A 25,011-nucleotide genomic window follows, 5' to 3' on the forward strand; every position below is an offset into this window, starting at 1 on the left:
GAGCGGGCGGCTTCTCGGGATTGAGACGAGGTCCCAATCTGTCTTGCACCGGAGCCCTTTGAATTCTTTCAAATGGAGTCCGGCGAGGATGCCCCTGATCGCTATGATCGGGCTTCCTTCTGTCTCCTCGGGTCGATGAGCTGTCTAACGACCGTTTGCGACGGTCTGCCTCATCGGCCCGGGAGTACTGGTCCGCAATGTCCCACATTTCCTGAGCTGTCTGCGGACCGCACTCAACGAGCTTCCTGTAGAGAGCTCCGGGCAGGATTCCATTTTGGAATGCCGAGATGACAAGCAGATCGTTGAGATCGTCTACTTGCAGGCATTCCTTGTGGAATCTTGTCATAAAGTCGCTGATTTTTTCGTCGCGACCTTGACGAATGGAAAGCAGCTGAGCCGAAGTGATTCGGGCTTCCGCTTTCTGAAAGAACCTCCTGTGGAAGGCATCCATTAGATCTCGGTAAGATCTGATGCTGCCCTGGGGGAGGCTATCGAACCACCTTCTCGCGTTCCCGATGAGCAGCTCGGGAAACAGCTTGCACATGTGGACCTCGTTGAGACCCTGGTTCGCCATGTTATATTGATAGCGCCCCAAGAAATCGTGAGGGTCCACGAGCCCGTCGTAAGTCATCGACGGAGTTCGGTAGTTCTGTGGTAGGGGAGTTCGGGTGATGTCGTCCGAGAACGGAGTCTTCAGTGCTCCGTACACGGCGAATCCGACATCTCTTCGGTATGGAGGAGATTGAGTTCTCCTGTGATTCCGGTACCGAGGAGGAACTGGAACATGTTGGGGACGGGGATTCTTTCTCCTGGGAGATGCGACACTACTGCGGTAGTGACTTTCTTGTGCGGAGGGAGAAGGAGAATCCGCCGTTTTCGTCTCCGGCTGCTTTTGGCTTTTTTGCAGGAAGGTTAAGAATTCCTCCTGCTTCGCCGCCAAAAACTGCTTGACAGCCTCATTCAAATCGGGCTGCTGGGAAGACTCAGTGGGACGATTTTTGGAGCGGCTTGTTCCTTCGCCATGAGAACTGGTGGTGGATTTATCCCTAGGCTGTTTTCCAGACCTATGGGATGGATTGGCTTCCTCCTGGTTCTCACGGGCAGGAATACGGGTACTCTGCGATCTGGTATGCATTTTTTGGGTGGAAAAAATGGATCAAAAATTCGCTTTATCACAAATTTTGTTCTCTGTTTCCCACAGACGGCGCCAGTGATGGATCCGCGAATTTCTGATGTTAGTAAATGCTGGTAGAGAATAAAGACTACGACACAAAGAATTTACGTGGTTCGATTTACTGAAGTAAATCTACGTCCACGGGAAGAAGGGAGGGCAAGATTGTATTGCTTGATCTGGGATTACAGCTTACAACACAGACTTGCTATATGGTATTTTATCTCTAGAGAGCTTAACCCTGTCTATCTGATCTAAGTCCTATTTATACATCGAATTAAGATCGTGGTTTGCAGCCCCACTAACTAGATCGTGGAAGGGTAATAACTGCTTAATAACTGCTTAACACCACTAAATAGATCGTGGGTGTAACGGAAGTCGTGGAGATCCTGCATGGGTCCATTATCTCCCAGTTCGGTCGAATACTGAGACCGAACTGCTGAACTTTGCCGATCAGCTTTTGCCGATCTAAGAAGTAGAGCTTGATTGGTTGGCTACCGAGCTGTAAGCTGGGACCGAACTCTTTGGTAATGCCGAACTGACACTCTTCCTGGGGCTTTGGGCTGATGGGCCGTCACTGCTATTGGGCTTGCCACTAGGGTTTAGTTCGTACCCCATCACATGGTATGCACGGATACGGAATTCCGCCGAGGATACCGCAGTTCCGCGGCGTTACGCGGAATTCCGTCACGACGGGCGTGCGGACGTCCGCCATTGCGTTGACTCCCACGGACGTCCGTGCAGAATTCCCGTTTATTGCATTTTTTTTTAATTTCTATATATACGGCTAGTTGAACTGCATTTCATTCGCACTACTTGTTTTAATTATTGAAATGTTTTTTTTTATTTGGTGAAATGTACTTTTTTTTATTATTTAATGGAAATTTTTTTCCCTATTTGTCTCGAAATTTTAATTCCAAAATTGTTTAATTTGTGAATTTGTGGTTTTTGTCCTTCGGGAAGTCCTTCGGGAAGTCCTTGGGGATGTCCGCCACTGTGCAGTATGAAGTCCTTATGATATGACAGTGTAGTGGGAAGTCCGTATGACATGGCAGAAGGTGTTTTTGGGAATTCTGCGGGGAACTCCCTCGCAACTGCTGATGCTCTAAGCTAAAAAAAGAAAAGAAAAAAATAACACAAATTAACCGTGGAGAAAAATAAAATGAAAATAGAATTAGATTCTTTCTTCTCCAAAATAGAAATAAAAACATCAATCAAATTGTTCAAACTAGAAAAGCAAGCGCAGACTCTCTCTCTCTCCAGCAGTGTCGCCACCTAACGACATCGTCTCTCAACATTCGCACAGAGAGAGAGAGGGAGACTTTTCTAACCCCTAAATCCATTTCTCAGCAATCGACAAAGAGGAGACTTTGCTAAATTCTCCGATTTTCTAGGTAACCTCAAAATCCCCCCAATAATGGAGCAAAATCAAATCCCAACTCCACCTATCGAAGCCCAAATTCCGGCCGACGACCCCACCGCGTCATCCCTATTTGACTGGTCGGATTTCCTTGACTTCAACGTCGATGAGGGCCTTCACCCCTCGTCGTCGCTTCCCCACTCCGAGCAGGAGCAGGAGCAGGAGCAGGCAGGTGGGTCCGACCCGGCCCAAGAGAAGCCCGGCGCGGTGAGGAAAAGGGACCCCAGATTGCTGTGCTCCAATTTCCTGGCCCGGGTCCCCTGCGCTTGCCCCGAATTGGACGCCAAGCTGGCTGAGGAGGAGCGCCAGCTCCCCAGTAAGAAGCGGACCCGGGTAGCCAGGGGGCCCAGTGGCCCGGCCCGGTGCCAGGTGCCGGGCTGCGAGGATGATATCTCTGAGCTTAAAGGGTATCACAAGCGTCACCGTGTTTGCTTGCGTTGCGCGAATGCGGTCTCTGTGGTTATTGATGGCGAGGCCAAGAGATACTGCCAGCAGTGTGGAAAGTATGCTCCTTTTTTTCTTCTTCATTTAAGTTGCTGATGGATTGATTGCGATGTGGAAAGTTGGGATCTTTTTTCTTTTTGGATTAGTGGGATGGTGCGTATTGTGTTTAATATTTATCAGGATAATCTTGAAAATTGTAGTAATGGATTTGGCGTTCGTCAATGCTTATATAGTGCTCTTGGAAAGGTGATTTCTTGATTACGTTGATGATGGGATGTGCAAAATCGTTGGTCAAGATGTGATTTTTACTTGTGTGGTGTTTTCTTGATTTTGTGTTGGTGACTAATTATGCCTTGATATGCTGGAAATGGATTGAATTCCTTTTTTTTGTTGCGTTTATTGTCATTTAGTGCCGGATTATGTGCTTCACTGCCACTTCTTTGGATGCCAAAATGTAGCATTTGTGAATCTTGGTTTGAAGAGTTTGGCATCTACTAGCTTCTAGAGATATGGCAGTGGTTTCGACTTCATGTCCCCCTCATTTATGAAGTTGGGCCTCATTAATTAAGTCGGCCCTTTCGAAAGATGACCATGATGTTCATGCATTCAATTTTGCAGATGAAGTTGTTTTGATGAATTAATTGATATTGAAAGCTACTGTTGCAGGTTCCACATCTTGTCAGATTTTGATGAGGGCAAACGTAGTTGTAGAAGGAAACTAGAACGTCACAATAACAGACGTAGAAGGAAACCGCATGATTCTAAAGAAGGTACTGAAAAGGAATCTCAACCGATAATCTTGGCTGATGATCTCAGCGGCGATGATGATGATACTGGAAAAGGTATGCTGCAATTACCCTCCAACATACCATCTTTATTTCATTCAGTTAGACAAGTGACATTATTCTTGATCTCCACTTAAATGCTTGTCTCCAACTTTTAGGGTGACTGGGTATACTAATTCGTTTTTCTTGTCCAGATGGAATAAGTTTGAATGGTCAGATTGAAGAGAAGGAGCTTTTGCTGGAGTCAGACGGGCAGGTCTCTGTTCGAGGCTCACAGAATCTCCAAAGCGATAGTATTGTATCATTATCCACCTCTGGCGAACCTCATGCCAAAGCTGATACACAGGATCCGGCATTCAAGCAGTCTCCACCCTACTGTGACAACAAGAGTAGTTTTTCCTCCGCGGTATGGCCATGCATTTATTTATTTTTTTGGTAAATCATGGCTTAATTAAGTTGCTGTTGTTTGATATTTTTTGCAGTGCCCTGCAGGTAGGATCTCATTTAAGCTCTATGACTGGAATCCAGCTGAATTTCCTCGACGCCTTCGACTTCAAGTATTCTAGTTGTTACAGTTCAGTTTACTTAAACTGCTTCTTTAAGTTAAATGTGCGTGGAGTTATTATTTTATACGCTGGTACATGTATTTGTAGATATTCCAATGGTTGGCTAGCATGCCTGTTGAGTTGGAGGGGTATATCCGTCCGGGTTGTACAATCTTGACTGCTTTTATTGCAATGCCAGAACCAGTGTGGCGTAAGGTACATGGCTTTTTGATTGTTTTGTCATTTTCTTGATAAAATACTTCTTCGTTTATTTTTGTTTTGCATTGATCAGTTATTGGAGGAACCGGCTTTATGCATCAAAAATCTTGTTTCGTCACCAGGGAGCCTTTTGTCGGGAAGAGGCGCAATGCATGTTTATCTGAATGACATGATTTTTCGAATCACAAAAGGTCTGTTGGCAGAATATTCATTATCTCAATGCGAATTACTACTAAATTGCCTTTGGTGACGGTGATAGCTTTTTTATTTATATTTTTGGGTCTCTTGTGAAAACAGATGCGACTTTGGTACATGAGGTTAAAGTAAAGCATCGAGCTCCAAAGCTTCATTACATTTATCCAAATTGCTTCGAGGCTGGCAGGCCAATGGAATTCATGGCCTGTGGAAGCCATCTACTTCAACCAAACTTCCGGTAAGATTGATGCATTACTTTGAATAAAAAAATATGGAGCGAAACTATCATCTAAAATTTGCGCGAATTAGAATACTTATTTTCTAATTGGTAATGAATATCTCTGTTATCCTGCATGATTAGTCGTCTGATACATTGCATGCAGGTTTTTAATATCATTTGCTGGACAGTACCTAGCATATAAAATCCGTGTTTCATCTCCGTGTGAGAAAGGCCACGCCAATAGTGCTGACCATCAGCTGTTGAAGATATATGTCCCTCAAATTGATATTGCCCTTTCTGGCCCTGGTTTTGTCGAGGTGAGTATACTTGCTAACCTCTACCCTTATCCCGTTTTGCTCGATGTTGCTATCTAATTTTCTTGTTCTACCCTTCTTTCTGTACAACGCTTCCGACATTATAGAGGCTCGTTTATTAATTAACAATTTTCGCGCTGTAAACTTGCTTTCTTGAGTGAAAATTAACTGCTGTGGTTACTGTTGCACGTCTTTCTTACATAGATGGCTCCCTATCTGCAGGTTGAAAACCAGTCTGGTTTGTCCAACTTCATCCCGATCCTCGTTGGTGACAAAGAAACGTGTGCAGAAATGGTGATCTTGCAACAAAAGTCTGCAACACCCTTCTCCTCCTCCTCCCAAGAACTAGAATGTTCTCCTCCACGGCCTGCATGCGAAGTTCTCGCTTCACGGCAAGCTGAGTTCTCAGAGTTCGTCTTAGATGTAGCGTGGCTGCTGAAGAAACCGGCATCAAAGCAAAAGCTGACATCGTCCCACATTCTAAGGTTGAACTGTTTATTGAAGTACTTGATGGAAAAGGAGTCTACAGTCGTTCTGGATGGACTATGTTGCTCGTTGAGATCTGCAATGGACAACGATTTGGTTGATAGCGACTCTGTTTCCGACCTGAGGCTATTACAGAAAAATATGAACACTGCTCGGAGAAGGCTCGCTCCTAGATCACATCAAAAAGTTGTTGCCGATACCCCTACACCAAGTGGAAACTGTTGCAGCCACAGCTCGAAAAATGATGCCTCGTCTCTCATCCCGTCATCTAATCTGGTAAATCCACGCGTCTTTACATTTTTCATACCATTCAACGAGTACTCGTGCAAATAATCGCGTTGGTTATAACATACAGAACTTTATCTCTCAGGGTCTTCAGAGAACGGTGAAGAAACTGATCGGGCTCGTGAGGCCCCGGCCCTCTTTAAATGAAGACACGACGACAGTTCCTCTTTTGCAAGACGAAGTGATCATGAACGTCGATCTTCAGGAGAGGCCGAGTAGGTCTTGGAGTTCAAGAACGCTTTCTACTTGGCGGCTCCTTGTAATGGCGGTGATGGCCGTCGGTGTCTGTTTTGGAGTGTGTGCGGTCGTGGTCCACCCTCAACGGGTTGGCCGGATCACATCGACCATACACAGCTGCCTGTTCGACAACTCTGGTCGCTGACCTATCTCTTGGGCCGTAGGAGGTGCCGGATCCATCTGTAAATTTACTCGCTCACTCAACTATGGTTGAGGTTCGACCTATAAGGCGTTGGCTGGTTTACTTGCTTCTGAAAATAATGTATAAGCATTTGTTTTTGTTGTGTAAGTAATTTTTTGGGGGAAAAGGGCAACAGCTCTTAACTAGAAATCATAATTTGTTTGTACTAGGATCTTGTTTCAGAATAAAAGCATTTAAATTGGAATTTGATAATATCCAAACACAACTTCAGTCTTTCTCAACCAGATAAGAATTCCCACATTGAGAAATCACTAGCGATCTTGAAAATATTCTCACAACCTTAAACTTGTGACAAAATAGATTACTATTGCTTCTTTTTCCTGCATTTTCTTCAGCGGAATTCGTTCAATATGGGAATTGTTCCACCTGCTGCCACAATTTGTTGCTCCAACTGTACAAAAAAAAACACGACAAATCACTATCCGTATTGACCTAGTTGTAGAGTGACTAATACTTGAACGTTGTGATTATAATTATTTCAGAAAAAGATACGAGTATCAATCTTGGGTCGCAATAGATGCGTTTTGGACTCGTGGGATGCATGTATTTCGTTCAAGTCACGGTGGAGTGTGGACAGAACGAACGAAATGTTTGAGATGTACACGAAAGCAACTATACAAAGTGCTAATCGTTTTCGAATGTACGTGAATGCAATGGTAGATGTGCATCTAGTTTTCAAAACAGATTTTAACGACAACGGGACAAATGGCACATTTCAAATGTACATGAAAGCAAGTGCATTCGATTTTCCAAAATGTCTTAAAACTGCGTTGTACGTTCTGGTCAGGAACGAAAAACACATTTCAGATGTACATGGATGCAACTATACAAAATCGAATCTGATGATAGAAGTTGTGTGGTGCTAACCCGTAGCAGCGCCTCGAGTTTGGTTTTGACTAGCAAGTATTCTTGCTTCACTTGCTGCAAGCATCCCAAACACCTAATATTTCAACCATAAATTTCATCACAACTCAATGCATTTATCAGAATGGAGGCTAAAATCTCAAGAAAAACGCCCAACCCTTCGACGTTCTGTTCTTCACAGAAGCTGCGGAAAGCAATGCAAGTGTTCTTAACTCTCTGTGCACCAATGCTGTCAAACCAAAAAACAACAAGTTCCTTGATGTGGATAATACTGGTTTGTAAAACAGATCAATTTCGCACGCAAGTTCAAATTAATTACCCAAATATTATCACTAACTGCAAGAATACAGCTTCGTGTGTAGTATTTTAGGTGTCGATCCACAGGGAAGGGAATGATTATTAAAACTTAACACTAAACAAAGCATAAAAAGGTTCGATTTTTGGTTTTGATGATTAATGACACTAAGTTAACAAACTAACTACGCAAGGATTTTAAACACGAGAAAAACAGGTCACTCCAAGTTGCTCCTTAGACTCGAATCATTCTACACATTTATCACACACAAATTTGGGATTAACTTATCAACCTAATCGCTTGCACTGAACATGTTTGCGACGTATAATTCACAGTCAGCTGAACACTTGTTCCATGAATTAATTTTCGAAGGCATTCAACTCCTGCGGAAGCGCGGGAATCTAACATCATCTACTATACGAGCTTACCTAATCCACTATCAAATTATCCTCTGAACAATTTTAATTTGATAGCATAACAATTGATTAATCCATCCATGTCTATGTTAAAGAGACAATAAACAAGGATTAGATATCTATCACAAAAGATGCCTCTAAAGTAATAGAATTACGCATTAAACACAATCAATGATATCAAACATGAGTTCAAAAGTGTAGAAGCATTCTAACGAGTCTAATTCACAACTTGGAGCAACAAATGAGCCTAGCCTTGATACATGATAAATTCACTGATTAAAACCGTAGAAGGCATGCTCTTTCGGAGTAGAATTGGATGGTGGAGTCGAATCGTCGGAGTGTCGGGTAGATTTTCCTCCTTCTCTTCTCTTCTTCCTTCTTCTCCGTTCTGTCTTTTTTTCTCTGTAAAATTCGTCCCCTTTCTCCTCTTCTTTCCTCTAACTTATCCCCTCCTTTTCTGAAATAACTGCCATTTAGAAGTTACTCGGCAAATACGCCCGACCGGGCGAATTTAACGAACGAAACGCCCGACCGGGCGAAAGGCTTCTAGGGGTATCGCGGTGAAACGCCCGACCGGGCGTTTTGTGTCGTCACTAACCGCCCGACCGGGCGAACTTTCTGGAATCCTTATGCGTAACGCCCGACCGGGCGTTTTGAAGCTCAGAATCGCCCGACCGGGCGTTCTCATGCTTTGCCCATTTCACCTGCGAACTTCCAGCTTTCACTCTCCTAAACTTCCCTACAAATACACTTTGATGAGTGACAAGTACATGGAAAGTGTGTAGTTTAGGGGGGAAAATATAAGAAATATGCTTCGCATCAAATACCCCCAAACTTAAGCTCTTGCTCGCCCCGAGCAAGATACATTTTCAGCACCAAGACTCAACCAAATCTAACCCGCAAAGATTTTCATCACAAAGAATCATATAGGGACGTGAGTGACAAAATTTAAACCCCCAACACTTCCAACCGAGATTTCCCACTCTCAAGAACAAGCACTCATCCCCCTAGAACTTCAAGTCAAGGTACACTTCAAAGTAAGTCCAAGCATATGATCAAACAACTCAAACCGTCATCATCAACTCATCAAGCATTACTAATCACATAGACTCACGGATTTCAAATCGAACTTTTTCAACTCTACCAAGCTATTGATACAACATCCACAAGCATCAACGATAAGGTCCAAGGTCTTCGTTCAAGGTTGTAATGGGGCTAGGGACGAGGTAGGATAGTATGGATGGTGAGCTCAAAGGCTACACATTTGAGTGCCAAAATCTTCCCTCCTACAACTTCCTTCCAAAGATCAAACAACACAAAATTACAACTCAACTCACACTCCCCCAAACTTGAGATCTATTCTAAACAAGATCACAACTTAACAAAAAGAAGTTCTAACTTTATTCTCAAACTTTTTATTCTTTCTCTTTTCTCTTTTCTCTTCTTTTGTCTTTCTTTTGACAAGACCTCGACTTTTGCGAATTTGGAGGTCGTCTTTTCCTCTTTTTTTTTTCTTTTTCTTTCTTTTCTAAGAACTTCCTTCCTTTCTCATAACATCAAGTCTAGGAAAATCTATACTTTACAATTCACCACCCCCACACTCACAACTCAAAACACCAAGCTCAACTTGTATTTAGCACTCAAATAGTAGCAAGGTCAATCGATTAGGCTAAAGTTAGGCTTATTTAAGTAGCTAAGTGTTTGGCTAAGTGTTTACACAAAGAATAGGGAATTAAGCTCAAGGTGGCTTCTATGGGATCATGTGATGGACTAGACATGTGATCCTTTGGCCATGGAGTTCATCCTAGTGCCTTATCCTCCCATATCGTTAACACAAACGAACGCAAGCACGCAACTTGATAAAGCCAAACAACCCTAAATAATTTCCACAAGCCATGCGATTTTCATACTCTCCTCAACTCAAGAAATCGGATGTAATCACGACATGCTTTTTCAAATAGATTCATGCACCTATTCCATTCATCCTAGGCTTCAAAGTTCAAGTAAAATCAAATAAGATTTCCCAACCAGAAAGCCGAAGATCTAACATGCATCCGTCAACTACATAGATTCACAACATTTTTATTTCAAATCATTTCAAACACCCACAAACATGCACCAAACCATACAAACCCCCCCAAACTTGAATGCATCATTGTCCTCAATGCATGCAAAGACAACATAAAAAGTAAAGGGAAAGAAGACTCCCCCAAACTTTGCATGAAATACATAGTGCATTCGGGTGGGCGGGTGGGTGTGAAAATCCTCAGCGGGATTGCTTCCTCCTAAGCTCCAACATACATCACATCTCCATGTTGCTCCTACAAAAAGAAACAAAACCTACAAAAAGAAACACTCAATTCAAAATAAATGTTAGAGGAAAGAATTGAGCAAACAAAACCTCCAACACATGAAATCAAAAAATAAAAGGAAAAAATAAAGACTTGGGTTGCCTCCCAATCAGCGCCTTTGTTTATAGTCGTTGGCTCGACCTTCTTCATCCTTTTCCCTTCTATCCAGGCTCCAATAGGCGCTTCCCCGCCTTCTCTTGCTTGATCACCACATTCTCTCCATCTACTCGAAACATGACCGTATTTGTCTTGGTCTCTATCACAACATCACCGGTTGCTAAAAATGGCCTACCAAAGAGGATAGGCATGTCCTTGTCCTCTTCCATCTCTAGGACAATGAAGTCAACCGGGAGTACAAATCTATCAACCTTCACCAAGACATCCTCGATGATACCTTTCGGTTTCACAATTGAATGATCCGCCAATTGTAGGTCAATGTCGATTGGTTCAATCCTCGCTTCTAGACCGATTGACCGTGCGGTTTTCAGAGCCATCAATGATATTCCCGAGCCTTGATCAAGTAGGCACTTTGGGAACTTTTTATCTCCCATCTCACATGGGATCACACAGCTTCCCGGGTCTCTTCTCTTTGCCGGCATCTTTCCCTTCACAAATTGTGAGCAAAATGCGCTCAATATCACCACGCCATCGTCTTGTATCTTCTCCTTTTTCGCAATAAGATCTTTAAAAAACTTGGAGAATTTAGGAAAGTGTAGGAACAAATCCACCAGGGACACATCTACATTAACTTTCCTGATAATGTTCATCATCCAATCGAGTCCTTTCTCTTGAATTATTTTCCTACCCTTCTTCTTATTCTCGACTGGGAAAGGTGGTGGCGGGATAAAATCTGGAAAATTAAATGGACACTTCGGGTCCATTGCCGGACTTAGTGGATTCTTCTTGTGGATATCACTCATGGTTGACTCTTCTTTTTCTTGTTGACCTTCCCTAGCTTCGGTAGTAGCCCACTCAATCCTCTCGTCCGCCCCTGCGTGCAAGATGTTCGAGCCATTTTGTGCATCTAGCATGATTGGAGACTCAAGATCCTTTCCACTTCTTAACTTAACTGCCTTGCACTGTTCAACACCTTTAGGATTGGGCACTGTATCACTCGGGATAACATTAGGAATTCTTGTGTGAGATGCTGTAGCAATCTGCCCAATTTGAGTCTCAAGATTCCTCATTGTAGCTTCTAACTGCCCAAACTTTTCCACGGTCTTTTCTTTGAAGTAGTCATTCTCCTTTTGAGTCTTAGTCATAAGAGATAGGATTTGTCCCAGTTGTTCATCCATAGAAGGCTTCTTCTCAAAACCCGGAGGTGGAGTATTGGTACGCCATTGTGAACCCGAAGGGTTGCTAGTACCGGACTGATTCCAGTTCACTTGTTGAGGCCTCCAGTTCTGCTGATTACCGTACTGGTTTCCTTGGTTGAACCCTTGCTGATTGTTACCAATATAGTTCACATCCTCTATTGGCTGACCTTCAAGATTCGGACATTGATCCATGTGATGTCCGCCTTGGCACAACCCACACTTCAAAACAGCCATGGGTTGAGGAGTCAGTTGGAAGGATTTTATCGCCTTCGTCATCGTGCACATCTGAGTGCTTATCTCCGCCAACTGAGCCTCAATTGCAGTGATTTTCTCCGTCTCCTTGGTAGCACCGAACGTGTCTCCCATCTTATCTGCCGCTCTTCTCGGATTATGCCAATTCCTTTGGTTGTTTGCCAACCTTTGGAACAGAGCTCTCACTTCCTCGTGAGTTAAGTCGTCCAGATTTCCATTCGAGCCTGCAGTCACCAACCCCGTGCCTTCACTGTTGAGTCCCTTGTAGAACTTGAGTAGCTCATGCCCTGGAGCAAGACCATGGCTCGGGCATTTCCTAAGCAATTCAGTGAACCTCTTCCACGCTTCCGCAAAAGACTCATCATATTTCTGTCGGAAGGTAGTGATCTCCTCTCTCAACTTCTCGATCTTCATCGGAGAGTTATATTCCAAGAGGAACAACATCTTCAACTCTTGGAATGTGGCTATGTTGTATCCCGGAATAGAATCATACCACGCCCGTGCTTTATCCCTCAGTGAGAAAGGGAATAAGGCCCTCTTAATCTGATGATGGTCCACATTCGGGGGTCGATGAGAGTTCGTCAATTCGTAGAACGCGTTGAGGTGGCTCGTTGGATCCTCATCGTCTCGCCCATGGAAGAGATTTCCCCCGTTCACCAAGCTAATGTAATGAGGAGGAATGTTCACGTTGTCATTCGCGTAGGCGAATTCTCCTAGAAAGTCGACTCCCGACCTGAGAGTGTCACCAAACCTCACCGCGGGTGGTGGAATCTCATTGTTCTCAGCCATTGATTCAGCTTCTAGATCACTGTCACTACTCTCAAATAATGGGTTATCTCTGATTGGACTCGGCGAATCCTGTTGAATTTCAAACCCGGCTGAACTTCCTGACCCTTTCCTTCTTTGATAACAGAGTAATCCGAAAGGTGGTGTACCCTGAGATCTCGTGTGCATTCACCTCTTTTTTTTTGTTTTTTTTTTTAATACCTACACAACAGAAAATACACCAAGCACAAGCACAAAATATTTCCTATTACCGAAAGCGAGACCTCTCGACAACTTCGGGGTAAGTACTATAAAAAGTGTGTGCTAGAGTGCAAACGAAACTACCTAAAACTAAACTAAGAGTTAGCTAAAAATTACCTAAAATAATACACTCCTTCGTCTTCAAGTCCGGACGTGGTAGATGGCTATCACACCGTAGAACACGAACAATGTACCTATAAAACTCAAAAAGAAAAATCAAACAAAATAAAAACAAACAAAAACTATAAGCTAAATAATCGATTGCCTTCCCCGGCAACGGCGCCAAAACTTGATGTGGATAATACTGGTTTGTAAAACAGATCAATTTCGCACGCAAGTTCAAATTAATTACCCAAATATTATCACTAACTGCAAGAATACAGCTTCGTGTGTAGTATTTTAGGTGTCGATCCACAGGGAAGGGAATGATTATTAAAACTTAACACTAAACAAAGCATAAAAAGGTTCGATTTTTGGTTTTGATGATTAATGACACTAAGTTAACAAACTAACTACGCAAGGATTTTAAACACGAGAAAAACAGGTCACTCCAAGTTGCTCCTTAGACTCGAATCATTCTACACATTTATCACACACAAATTTGGGATTAACTTATCAACCTAATCGCTTGCACTGAACATGTTTGCGACGTATAATTCACAGTCAGCTGAACACTTGTTCCATGAATTAATTTTCGAAGGCATTCAACTCCTGCGGAAGCGCGGGAATCTAACATCATCTACTATACGAGCTTACCTAATCCACTATCAAATTATCCTCTGAACAATTTTAATTTGATAGCATAACAATTGATTAATCCATCCATGTCTATGTTAAAGAGACAATAAACAAGGATTAGATATCTATCACAAAAGATGCCTCTAAAGTAATAGAATTACGCATTAAACACAATCAATGATATCAAACATGAGTTCAAAAGTGTAGAAGCATTCTAACGAGTCTAATTCACAACTTGGAGCAACAAATGAGCCTAGCCTTGATACATGATAAATTCACTGATTAAAACCGTAGAAGGCATGCTCTTTCGGAGTAGAATTGGATGGTGGAGTCGAATCGTCGGAGTGTCGGGTAGATTTTCCTCCTTCTCTTCTCTTCTTCCTTCTTCTCCGTTCTGTCTTTTTTTCTCTGTAAAATTCGTCCCCTTTCTCCTCTTCTTTCCTCTAACTTATCCCCTCCTTTTCTGAAATAACTGCCATTTAGAAGTTACTCGGCAAATACGCCCGACCGGGCGAATTTAACGAACGAAACGCCCGACCGGGCGAAAGGCTTCTAGGGGTATCGCGGTGAAACGCCCGACCGGGCGTTTTGTGTCGTCACTAACCGCCCGACCGGGCGAACTTTCTGGAATCCTTATGCGTAACGCCCGACCGGGCGTTTTGAAGCTCAGAATCGCCCGACCGGGCGTTCTCATGCTTTGCCCATTTCACCTGCGAACTTCCAGCTTTCACTCTCCTAAACTTCCCTACAAATACACTTTGATGAGTGACAAGTACATGGAAAGTGTGTAGTTTAGGGGGAAAAATATAAGAAATATGCTTCGCATCATTCCTATTACAAGAACTATCAATGTATTCATATCTATACAGAATTCAGACAACTAAACAAGAATATACATATACAGTAGTATATTGTAAAAGATTTTCTAGCTACCTAGAGCTGCTGCCTTTGAACTGATGAACATGAGCATCAATCTTCTTGAAGTCCACATTCTGCTGATCTCTGAATCAAACATATCAATCTAATGAGAACGAGAGAGATAGAGGTAGTGGGAGAGGGAGAGAAGGAGAGACTCACAGAGCAAGGGAGAGATCATGGAGGAGCCTATCAGAATCCTCAAAGAAAAGGGAAACAACTTCAAACACAAAATCAGGATTGGTTTCATCTTGAAGCATCTGAAGCTGACTAAACTGACCATCCAAGAATCCCTTCACCAAAATCATACAACACCTCAAAATTAGTTTAAAAATTACTACCAAAAACAAATTATTTTCCATGTCTGTCTCACCTCACGAAATAGGCCACTGGTGTACTCAATGAAGCTCCTCTGCAGCTGCTCCGCCTCCATCTCTCTCAAGAAAAACCTTTTGATAAGTTTGTAAAGGAAGATCTTGAGATATAGATGACACAATCAAGGGGAATTTAATGCTTCAAGAATGGGAATTGATTTGCATTTAATGTGCGCCTTGTACATACTGCGGCTGAGAAAAAGATCCAAGAATTTCCCTTTTTTAGATGATTCGAAGAAGCGCTTTAAGTTAACTTCCTTCTAAATTTACAGCCATCACCTATTTATTTGCTATTAGAGCATCTAACTTTTTATCTTTCTATCAAAAGAGGTCGAGAAGAGATAAAGATATTTTTTTAAATGAAAGAAGGTATAATACATCCTCAAATACCATTTTTATTGGAGCATGAAATTTTATGAAACAGAGGTAAATATGATAGTTATTTCTCTTTACCACTGCATTCACCATTTCCCTTGGAGATGCTCCTATGCCGCTTTTTATTTCAAATTGACTATTTCTAAAGTTTTTCTTCGCGTTCTCATTTTCTCTAATTTGTAAAGTTTTATTTCAAATTTCTCAACCACTCTTATACAATAATGACAAAAGCTAAAACTTTTTTTTAATAATTATCAAGATTGAAGTGAAAAAAACGACCAAGATGATAAAACGCACATTCAAGATGCCCACTACATTGCAATAGTTGAAAAGGTATCGATTCGATTCCACCTCAATCATAACTTTTTTCTTCGGTCCCACACATTTCTTACTTTGATTCTCTACAATCTTTTACAATAATAGTATAAGTATAATGCTTCTAGCCTAACAAAAAACTTGCTTCTCTTTTTTTGGGCCTTAATTTTTATTTGTAATATCCATATATGTACAAGATAAAAGCAATTTGAATAGCTCCGTTGCTGGAATTTAAGTTCACATAATATCACATTAACACATAAAAAGCTCCTTTTTAAGCAGCAGTAGTATCAAGAAATCACCATCAGATTTCAAATATTAATGATCCATTTTTTTCTATTTTACATGCCAAATCCCAACTGTATCTTAGAAATGAGCCAGGACTAGAACCTGTTCTAAGTAAGCAAGTAACAGCTTGATGAATCCTTTTGGGATGGGGCATGGCGGATACTGTAGGCTCGGTGGGCTGGGGGGTAACGGTACCTAAAGGCTCGAGCTCGAAGTAACCATGAACTGTGTCTTCTCATGGTTCTTCCGATGCTCCATTGGGATATTCATGACCTGCATTTCCAGCGCTTCCATTAGCCAAACGGTTCATATTGGAAACAGGGCTCCCTCGAGAGTAGCGGTTCTGTGCAGCTGTCGAGCTCCTAGTCGACTTGAGGCGCGCCTTTCTACCCTGCAAACCGAACCATTTCAAGAACTAGCTAGAAAAACAAGATGACCAAGAATGCAACTTCCAAGACCCAATTTTTATCAGATCTCTAAACAGAAATGGCTGTGGTTACTACATCAAGTTTGATTTTAAGGGAATCATTACCTTTCCCATGCATTTTTCCAAATGAGGAGCAAATCTCCCAGCCACAATAGATCGGCTGCAGTTCATGCACTCAAATATCTCATTAGCAATTGCAGGGTGAGTTTGCCCAAATATGTCAACCACATATTTACCATTGGCTTCCCCACTATGGCTAGGGTCGGATGCCCTTGCTCGTGCCTCAGCCGACAGCCTCAACTCCTCCTCCTCATCATCCAAATGACGGTCAAGTCCTAGCCTAGCTATACGGTGCGACTCTGATGCAACATCAACGATAATACAATCAAGAAGCTCATCGAAAACGTCTGATAAGAGCTGCACATCAAATCCAATAACAAGTGAATTTCAATCAAGTTTCTCACAGTAGAAAGAGTCCATTGAATCTCGCCCACTCTTTTTAATGAACAAAGAAAGGGACACAAAGCGCAAGAAATGGTCTGCTAGGCATAGCTGCCTAAGTTTAGAAACAAGATTCTACAACAGACGCAGGCAAGTAATCAGCTGGTGATCAGCATAGATAGCTGCATTACCAAATATCTGAAAACAAGAAATGGAAAATAGACAAACACATAGAAATACTACTCAAAAATTGAATAACACGAAGAAAAGATCAGATCATTAGTACCTCAGAAGGGAAGGGCATGCCATCCTCTTTTGGCACTGACATGAGTAAAACGAAACAACCTCAATGGAGGTAATTCTTTCCCACAAACCAATCAACTGATAAAAAAAAAAACATAAATAAAAATCAAGAGCTACTAATAGCTGGCAAAAATCTAATTCACATTTCAAATTTAAACTTTGTTAACCATTTTGACAGAATGGATACCCACCCCTCTTTTCTCTCCACATATATATCTCTAACATCATAAGTATAAAGCAACCATCGATTTCTGTTCAAATTAAACTAGCTCTACAAATTATCGGTGTTAATCTAACTACTGCTAGTGTAATTTACGAACTTGCTTATCCACGAAAGCAGCAGTTTTGGACAGGAAACTTCATATGATTAACAAACTTAAGATAAAGGTACAGAGAGAATGCCATGATATCTAGGTGTAACAAGAACAATATCGCACAAATTCAGAAAACAATCAGAAAGAGTTTTGGATTCGCCAATGATATTTTGAAAAAAATAAATAAAAATCGAGTCGTGAAACTTGCTAAAGCAATAAAATCGACCAGAGAATACACACAATCGGTGAAAAAGGGGCCTATTTTCGACAATTTGGAGGAAAAAACCAAAAAACTATTAATCGAAATACAACAAAAGGTAAGTACGAATAAACACCTGAATTGCAGAGATCGATTGAATCGCGTGGATCAGTGTAGAACACAAAGTAATAGACTTGAGAACAAATGATCAGTTCTTCGAAGTGCGATTTTCAAAGTTAAATCGAGAGGACGAGAAAGCCAAACGAATTTCGTAGTGAAAAAAAAACATTAAATATAAAAATTGTACAGAATATGGATTTATTCGTTTTTGTATATTCTTAAATTCATATAGCTCTCTCAAAATTATTGTGATATTGTTAAAATATTGTTTGATATAGTACGGATTTAAATTAATAAGATGATAAAATAAAGTGGAGTATAATTTATATTTACAGAAATTTGTTAAGAGTATAAAACATCTTAGAAAATAAAATGGGGACGAATTTATTTTTTAAGTATAATAATCAACCCAATAAGCTTCAACTATTTCGTGTCCAAAATATAGCAAAGTGTTTTCTTTGTTTTGCTTCCTCTATTTTAATTAGTTATGGAGGAGTATAATTTAGGAATATAATATGAGTAATTATAATTTAAATCATACCATTAAATTATAAGTTTAAGAAAAAATAGGTCCACTATAATCTGAAGAGTAAAAATAGTTATGTACAGTAGTAACGAATTTAAAATGCAGAAATTCAAACTTGTTGGTGGGCCCACTACTTTTTTTCTATTTCCCCAAATTTGAATTTCAGCAACTCTCATCAACCGCTCTGTGTGTGTCTCTCTCTCTCTCTTTCACACACACATCCCTCACACAGAAAGTGTTGATTGTCGCACAGATTTGAAGAAGGCCAAGCATGAATCACTACCACATTTACGAAGCCATCGGCCGCGGCAAATATTCGGTAATCCTGATTCAACTCTAACCTCAGCTGTGAGTGAGGGAAAAGAAAAATAAAATTCGTGTATTTATCCGAAATCACTGTGTTGCAGACTGTCTACAAGGGAAGGAAGAAGAAGACTATTGAGTATTTCGCCATCAAGAGCGTTGATAAATCTCATCGGAGCAAGGTTCTTCAGGAAGTAAGCATTTCCACATCAGTTTTGTTTTGTTCGCAGTTTTTATTCAATTTTTGGTGATTTGAATTGTTTGAATGGCCAAATTATGCTATTCGTACCATAAAGCTGTAGATTTAATGTGTCGCCCATGAATTATTCGCCTCTGTGTAAATGTGTTTATTTAAATCTTTATTTCTGAAACATGCGACCGGGTTCTGCGAAATTGAATGTATTTAATTGTCTAGAATGTCCCAAATGATACTCGATTTTTTCTAGAGTAGTCTATCACGGAGACATTCGTGATGTTGGAAGAACTAATTGATGAATGTGCATGCTACTCTTTTTGTAAATAGTAGTACTTCAGTACTGGATTTCTGTATGATTCAGTTTTGCTGTTACTTTCAATTTACAGGTGAGGATTCTTCACACTCTAGATCATTCTAACGTGCTAAAGTTCTACTCATAGTAAGTGTGTCCATTGAGAACTTAAACTTAGTTCACTTGCACTTGCTAATGAGGTTTGATCAATTAGTATGAATGGTATTAGACATTGCTTTACTTTCATTTTCACTCTTATTCTTGTCACCTGACATTGTAGGTACGAGACATCAGCTCATTTGTGGTTAGTTCTGGAGTATTGTGTTGGAGGAGATTTGATGACTTTATTGCAACAGGTGATTGATTGTTATAACTGTTCGCGTGTATCAACTAGTTGCCTGCATCAGGTTACACGGCAATATTTATTTTGATATTAGGACCTAAAATCATTAAGCTGTCCAGATTATTGTGAGTTAAATCCCGTTCTGTCTTTTATGTCCTTATCCTTGCTACTTTTACAATACAATAACAAGATGGTATGTCCTCCTGAAAGTGTGAAGGAAGGTTGCGATGATGGCATGCCAAGATGGCTTTCTTAGGAATTCGTTCTCTCACCTAATGTTATGTCCATCTATCAGTTTACCTCTGTGTTTCAGTGTTACATCTTATGTATAGGACCTCTTTGTGTTGTTATTCATTTATCAACTCCTGATTATTCATTTGGAGTTTTTTACTCTCCTTATTCATTTAACAACTAAGTTTCATGGCAGGATGGCAAGCTTCCTGAAGAGTCTATACATGACTTGGCTTATGGCCTCGTAGGAGCGCTGCAGTAAGAATCCAATTACCTAAAACTTTTTTCTTACTTATGGCAACTAGATTTGTTTTTGAAATATTTCTGTCCTCACCAACAGGTACTTGCATTCAAAGGGAATCATTTACTGCGACTTAAAACCATCAAACATTCTTTTGGATGAAAATGGAAAGACGAAGGTATTGTTTGTTTTCCTCCGTCCATGTTGATCTTTGTGATTGCTCTGAACAATTCTAATAAGATCCCATTAAATATTTTTATGCTCAGCTGTGCGACTTTGGATTAGCAAGAAAACTGAGCGACATATCCATGACCTCCCAGGTGGGTTTTCTAGTTAATACTGTTTTGCAAATTGGAAGTAGGGTTATCTGATCCGCGAATTGATTTACTGAGTGAAGTTTTGTTTCCTGTTTCCCGACTTGATTATTTGTTTGATTGTATGCCTAGCTACCCCAAGCAAAACGTGGAACTCCTTGCTACATGTCACCTGAGTTGTTCCAAGATGGAGGGGTTCATTCATATGCTTCTGATTTCTGGGCTCTTGGTTGTGTGCTATATGAGTGTTATACTGGCAGACCTCCATTTATTGACAAGGAATTCACTCAATTGGCGAAATCGATTCTTTTGGAGGCACATCCTCCTCTTCCTGGATCTCCAACACGTCCATTTGTAAATTTGATAAATTCCCTCTTGATCAAAGATCCAGCTGAAAGAATACAGTGGCCTGAACTTTGCAATCATGCTTTTTGGAGGACAAAATTTGTTTCATTGACATTACCTCCTCAGCCTGCTTTTGATAACATGATTGAGCTGTCTTCTGAACCACATCTTACAGAGCGCAATGGAGATAGACCCCTTCGAAACAAGACTCCTACAAGTACTTATGGAAAAGATTCAAGAATTCCTAGCAAGCATGACCAGAATCTCAGTGCTGCTGGGAAAGGAGAAGAGACACCGACTAAAGGTATGCATAGTGGCCGTAAAGTTCAAGCCAAACCTTCTGGCAAAGCACCTGATGGAAAGCAGAAAGATGGTTCAAATAATATAGGTGGTGTAAATCTCATGCGTCTTTCAAGAATTGCAAGATCTAACCTGCATAGGGAAAATGAAAAAGAGAATTACCGAAGGCCATTGCCTAATAGCTCCAAGAATGATGCAGAAATTAAAATTGAAAACAATGACATGGAACTTGATTTTAATGAGAGCACAGAAGATGATGGACATGACGAAGCTGATGTATCTGAGAATGAATCACCCACCGGTGAAGATAATTTATCAACTCCTCGAAAGCTTGAGGGAAAAGTTGAAGAGACCGACAGCATGATAGTACAGTCTGAAGGTTCAAATGTTGTTGAGACTCCGTTGCTTGATAGCTCAAGAGCAGAAGAGCAGGAATCATCTTCAGACATGGATGTGAGCCCAGTAGTATCCACACCAACCAGTGCTAGTCCCCACCTGAAGACACCAAGGACCAAAGATGTATCCGGGTGTGTCCTTGATTTTGATGCAGCCAAATCCACTTCAGACCTCTCTGAGGTGCTGTGGCATCCATCTGATCTCTCTGTTAGGCCAGTAATGCCTAGCAGAAAAATTGATAAAGGATTGGATGTAATGCCTTCCCTTCCCTTCCATGCTATTCCCCCAGCTGATTTTACAAAAATGCCCAAGGATAAATTGGATGTTATGTATAACAGGATTATAAGTGTCATGAATGGGAATGTCAATGGTGAAAAGCAAAATGTGCTTAGGTACCTCGAGATGTTGAGCACCAATGCTGATACTGCCAATATTTTGACTAATGGGCCAATAATGTTACTTCTTCTTAAAATGCTGAGGCAATCTAAGGCTTTGACCTTGCGGGTGCAGCTGTCTTCACTTATAGGCTTATTGATTCGCCATTCTACCTTCATTGGAGATGATTTAGCAAATTCTGGAATTTTAGGTGCTCTAACAGATGGTTTGAGAGACAGACAGGAAAAAGTGAGGAGATTTTCCATGGCGGCTCTGGGTGAGTTGCTATTTTACATATCTACTCTAAGTGATCCTACAAAGGACAATATTCCTCAGGAATCTCCAGCGAAAGACAGCAGACCACCTTCTAGCTGGCAGGTTAGCTTCTTTTACTAATTTCGGAACATATTGACCTCCTATTTATTATTTTCTCTGATATGCTTTCCAATGCTATTCAGGTCCCAAATTCATTAATCTCTTTGATATCATCTGTCTTACGGAAAGGAGAGGATGATCTTACCCAGCTTTATGCTTTAAGAACAATAGAGAACATCTCGAGTCATGGAGGTTATTGGGCTACTCGTTTCAACAGCCAAGATGTAATCAGCAACCTCTGTTATATATACAAGGCTCCAGGAAAACAAGAAAGTATGAAACTTACTGCTGGGTCATGTTTGGTACGTCTGGCTCGCTTCAGCCCACCCAGCATTCAACAGGTTATTGAGAAAGTTCCACTGAAGGATATTGGTTCTAGTCTTTTCAAGGGAAATCAACGTGAGCAGCAAATCTGCTTAAATCTTCTAAACATGGCTATGATTGGAAGCCAGTTTCTGACGAATATAGGGCGTCTCCTTTTTCCCTTAATGGAAGACAAAAATATTGTTTCAAATCTTATGTCTCTTAGTGAGCAGGGAAATGAAGTCCTGAAGGGAAAGGCTCTCCTCTTTGTGGCTCTACTTTGTAAGCATGGGAAGAGATGTCTCCCACTCTTTTTCTGCAATGCAAGATTCCTATCAGCTATGGATAGACTTGCAAAAGAGAAATATAAATATATGCAGCACTGTCTGGATGCATTTGTGTATGCTGTGGTATCAACGTTACCAGGTTTGCTTGAAACAATAACAGTGGATATTCAGCAACTTATGGGAGGCAAGCGTCAAGGGCTGATTCCTGGTCTCAGCAGTCGAAGTTCTCCAAAGAACAGTATTCACTTCTTTCCTGTGGTTCTCCATCTTCTTGGGAGCTCTTCATTCAGGAATTCTGTGATCACTCCACAGGTTTTGCTACTTGTTGCAAATCTGCTTAAACTGACAGAATCACCATTCCAGGTATACAACTGAAAAAATGTTGCTGTTATTTTTCTAAATATCAACTTCTTCCCTTTCATGTTACCTACAATTACTTTATTTGAACATGCTGTCCTTAGAAAACTATGAAGAAGCCGTGCATCATTTAAGATAAATTGTAATGTATGGTGAAATTCCTTGAATTATATGTTCCGAAGCCATGTCGAATACTTTCAAGTAAATAGGATGTAAAACTTGGGTGCTCATTACGATTCTCTATGAGTAATCAGGATTCGCGTGATAACATCTTATTCATTATTCCTTTCAGGGCAGGGATGACTTCCAAATAACTCTGCTACGAGTTTTGGAATCAATATCGGAGGAGTCAACAGCAATCAATGGTAACCCTGTCGTCTTCATCCGCCAGATCCTTCCTAGCCTAGCTGCTCTTTACAAGGGAAACAAAGATGGGGATGCTCGGTTCTTATGCTTGAAGATATTCTTTGATGTGATGGTCCTATTCCTAAGTGAAACAGTGGAGGATGAGCAAAGGGCAGAAGATTTAAAGTCTGTATCTAATGTTCACTTCCTCCCGCTATACCCATCTCTGATTGAGGATGAAGACCCCATTCCCATGTATGCTCAGAAGCTGCTTGTGATGCTCCTCGAGTCCAACTACATAAAAATCTGTGACATTCTTCACATGAAAGCTGTCTCTCAATGTTTTGAATCACTGCTGGGTGATTTCTCAACTATAAATGTGAGCAATGTGATGCTGTGTCTGGCTCTAGCATCTGCCCCAGAACTAGAAACGAAGATGATCTCTCAATTAAAAGTTGTCAGGAAGATTGGAAATCTTTTGGAATTCGTATTAGCCAAGGAGATGGAAGATTTCATTGAGCCAACACTAGGTCTGTGCAGGGCATTCCTCTTACGCTCTGTAAACTCCAGGCCGGGTTTCGTCTACTCAAAACAGCCCTCGCTTTTATATGAAGGTTCGAGTGAGAGCAGTGCTGACTGCATAAAAGATATAACAGACTTTGCCAGCAATGTAGGAGCCCTTCTCGAACTGAGTAAATCCTCTGAGGCCAATGCTGCAGATTTAGCCTCCGAGTGTTTGGTTTTGCTGTTCAAAGGAGCTCCAAGAGAAGCAACCGTGAACTTCCTCATGAATCTTTCCAAAGCCTCTGCATTACTCGAGGGCGGGCTCCATGGCAGCATCTCCGAGCTGGTGCTGGAGCGAATTCTGCACGCTCTTGGTTTCTCTTGTCGACAGTACATGTTACACTCTATGATACTATCCATCAGCACGTCAGAGTTGGCAAAAACCGAAGCAATTGTTTCTAATCTTAAGGGCTCTAGCACAAAAGGTATTTCGAATGCCTCCATCCAAGTCGAACAGGAGTTGCAGAGGATCCATCGCTAGCTCCTAACTGCAGAGGTTCGTATTCTTCACATACATTCTCTTTGTAACTTGCTATCGAGAGGTTTTACCTGAATCGATCTTCGATCTTTTTCAGACAGCGAAGTGGTTTTTTACTACGAGCAGGATCGACAGAACCTATATATATATACTGAAGGTGCATCTTGCAGAAAGAGATGGTTAGAGTTCATTTTTATGCATTTAATTGTATTACACTATCCTTGTTATAATTTGTATCATAATGGTATGTGTTGCATTCAACACCATATCACCACGCACCCTCTCTTATTTTCATATTTTCTTTTTATCTCACAAAAATCAAGTATTCCATTCATATATACTATCATTATTGTGCAACAGCAAATCTATTGAATGAGAAAAGGAATCAAATTTTAATCAGATAAAGTTGTGTTTATTCAAAGTTTGCAGTTAATGACAAAATAACACTTCGTTTTCCTCACCTTTTTTAATGGAGTTGTTGACAACCTGTTTTTGTTGCCTTTACATAATTGCCACGAATAAAAGTTATTGTTTGAAACATCATTTCAGCTAAGGGAATTCTTCGAATAATTTTTTTTATTTTTTATA

General features: G+C 41.0%; 4 protein-coding genes and 1 non-coding gene across 7 annotated transcripts; 3 read left to right on the plus strand and 2 right to left on the minus strand.

The window, feature by feature from the left end:
• The first annotated feature begins 2,382 nt into the window (after positions 1-2,382).
• Positions 2,383-6,709, plus strand: LOC121768688 (squamosa promoter-binding-like protein 7). Its single transcript, XM_042165231.1, has 10 exons — positions 2,383-3,094; positions 3,702-3,877; positions 4,015-4,226; positions 4,303-4,377; positions 4,474-4,581; positions 4,658-4,775; positions 4,882-5,017; positions 5,163-5,316; positions 5,536-6,075; positions 6,170-6,709. Exons 1-10 carry the CDS (start codon positions 2,589-2,591, stop codon positions 6,464-6,466), a joined length of 2,322 nt encoding a protein of 773 aa, XP_042021165.1. The 5' UTR covers positions 2,383-2,588; the 3' UTR covers positions 6,467-6,709.
• On the minus strand, positions 6,677-15,381 carry LOC121768686 (histidine-containing phosphotransfer protein 1-like). 3 transcript variants are annotated; one of them, XM_042165230.1, is made up of 6 exons: positions 15,070-15,379; positions 14,859-14,989; positions 14,715-14,783; positions 7,545-7,616; positions 7,391-7,463; positions 6,677-6,914 (listed from the first exon to the last, which is right to left on the minus strand). In XM_042165230.1, exons 1-6 carry the CDS (start codon positions 15,127-15,129, stop codon positions 6,855-6,857), a joined length of 465 nt encoding a protein of 154 aa, XP_042021164.1. In that variant the 5' UTR covers positions 15,130-15,379; the 3' UTR covers positions 6,677-6,854. The 3 variants fall into 3 exon arrangements, with proteins under 3 accessions (XP_042021164.1, XP_042021163.1, XP_042021162.1); XM_042165229.1 differs by lacking the exon at positions 6,677-6,914 and having other exon boundaries at positions 7,174-7,463; positions 15,070-15,381; XM_042165228.1 differs by lacking the exons at positions 6,677-6,914; positions 7,391-7,463; positions 7,545-7,616; positions 15,070-15,379 and adding an exon at positions 9,531-14,526 and having other exon boundaries at positions 14,859-14,931.
• Positions 12,313-12,419, plus strand: LOC121769640. The gene has a single exon (XR_006043660.1). It is a non-coding gene; the product is annotated as a small nucleolar RNA R71 (small nucleolar RNA).
• A 631-nt stretch (positions 15,382-16,012) lies between the features above and the next one.
• Positions 16,013-18,019, minus strand: LOC121767275 (SAGA-associated factor 11-like). The gene is made up of 4 exons (XM_042163514.1): positions 17,869-18,019; positions 17,203-17,297; positions 16,581-16,892; positions 16,013-16,439 (listed from the first exon to the last, which is right to left on the minus strand). Exons 2-4 carry the CDS (start codon positions 17,242-17,244, stop codon positions 16,284-16,286), a joined length of 510 nt encoding a protein of 169 aa, XP_042019448.1. The 5' UTR covers positions 17,245-17,297; positions 17,869-18,019; the 3' UTR covers positions 16,013-16,283.
• A 551-nt stretch (positions 18,020-18,570) lies between these two features.
• Positions 18,571-24,822, plus strand: LOC121767876 (serine/threonine-protein kinase RUNKEL-like). The gene is made up of 11 exons (XM_042164209.1): positions 18,571-18,697; positions 18,786-18,875; positions 19,264-19,316; positions 19,450-19,525; positions 19,940-20,001; positions 20,084-20,162; positions 20,251-20,304; positions 20,431-22,092; positions 22,173-23,042; positions 23,329-24,441; positions 24,521-24,822. Exons 4-10 carry the CDS (start codon positions 19,508-19,510, stop codon positions 24,424-24,426), a joined length of 3,843 nt encoding a protein of 1,280 aa, XP_042020143.1. The 5' UTR covers positions 18,571-18,697; positions 18,786-18,875; positions 19,264-19,316; positions 19,450-19,507; the 3' UTR covers positions 24,427-24,441; positions 24,521-24,822.
• Positions 24,823-25,011: the final 189 nt, after the last annotated feature.

Source organism: Salvia splendens, chromosome 15 (assembly GCF_004379255.2).
Source record: "Salvia splendens isolate huo1 chromosome 15, SspV2, whole genome shotgun sequence".
NCBI classification, from domain to species: domain Eukaryota; kingdom Viridiplantae; phylum Streptophyta; class Magnoliopsida; order Lamiales; family Lamiaceae; genus Salvia; species Salvia splendens.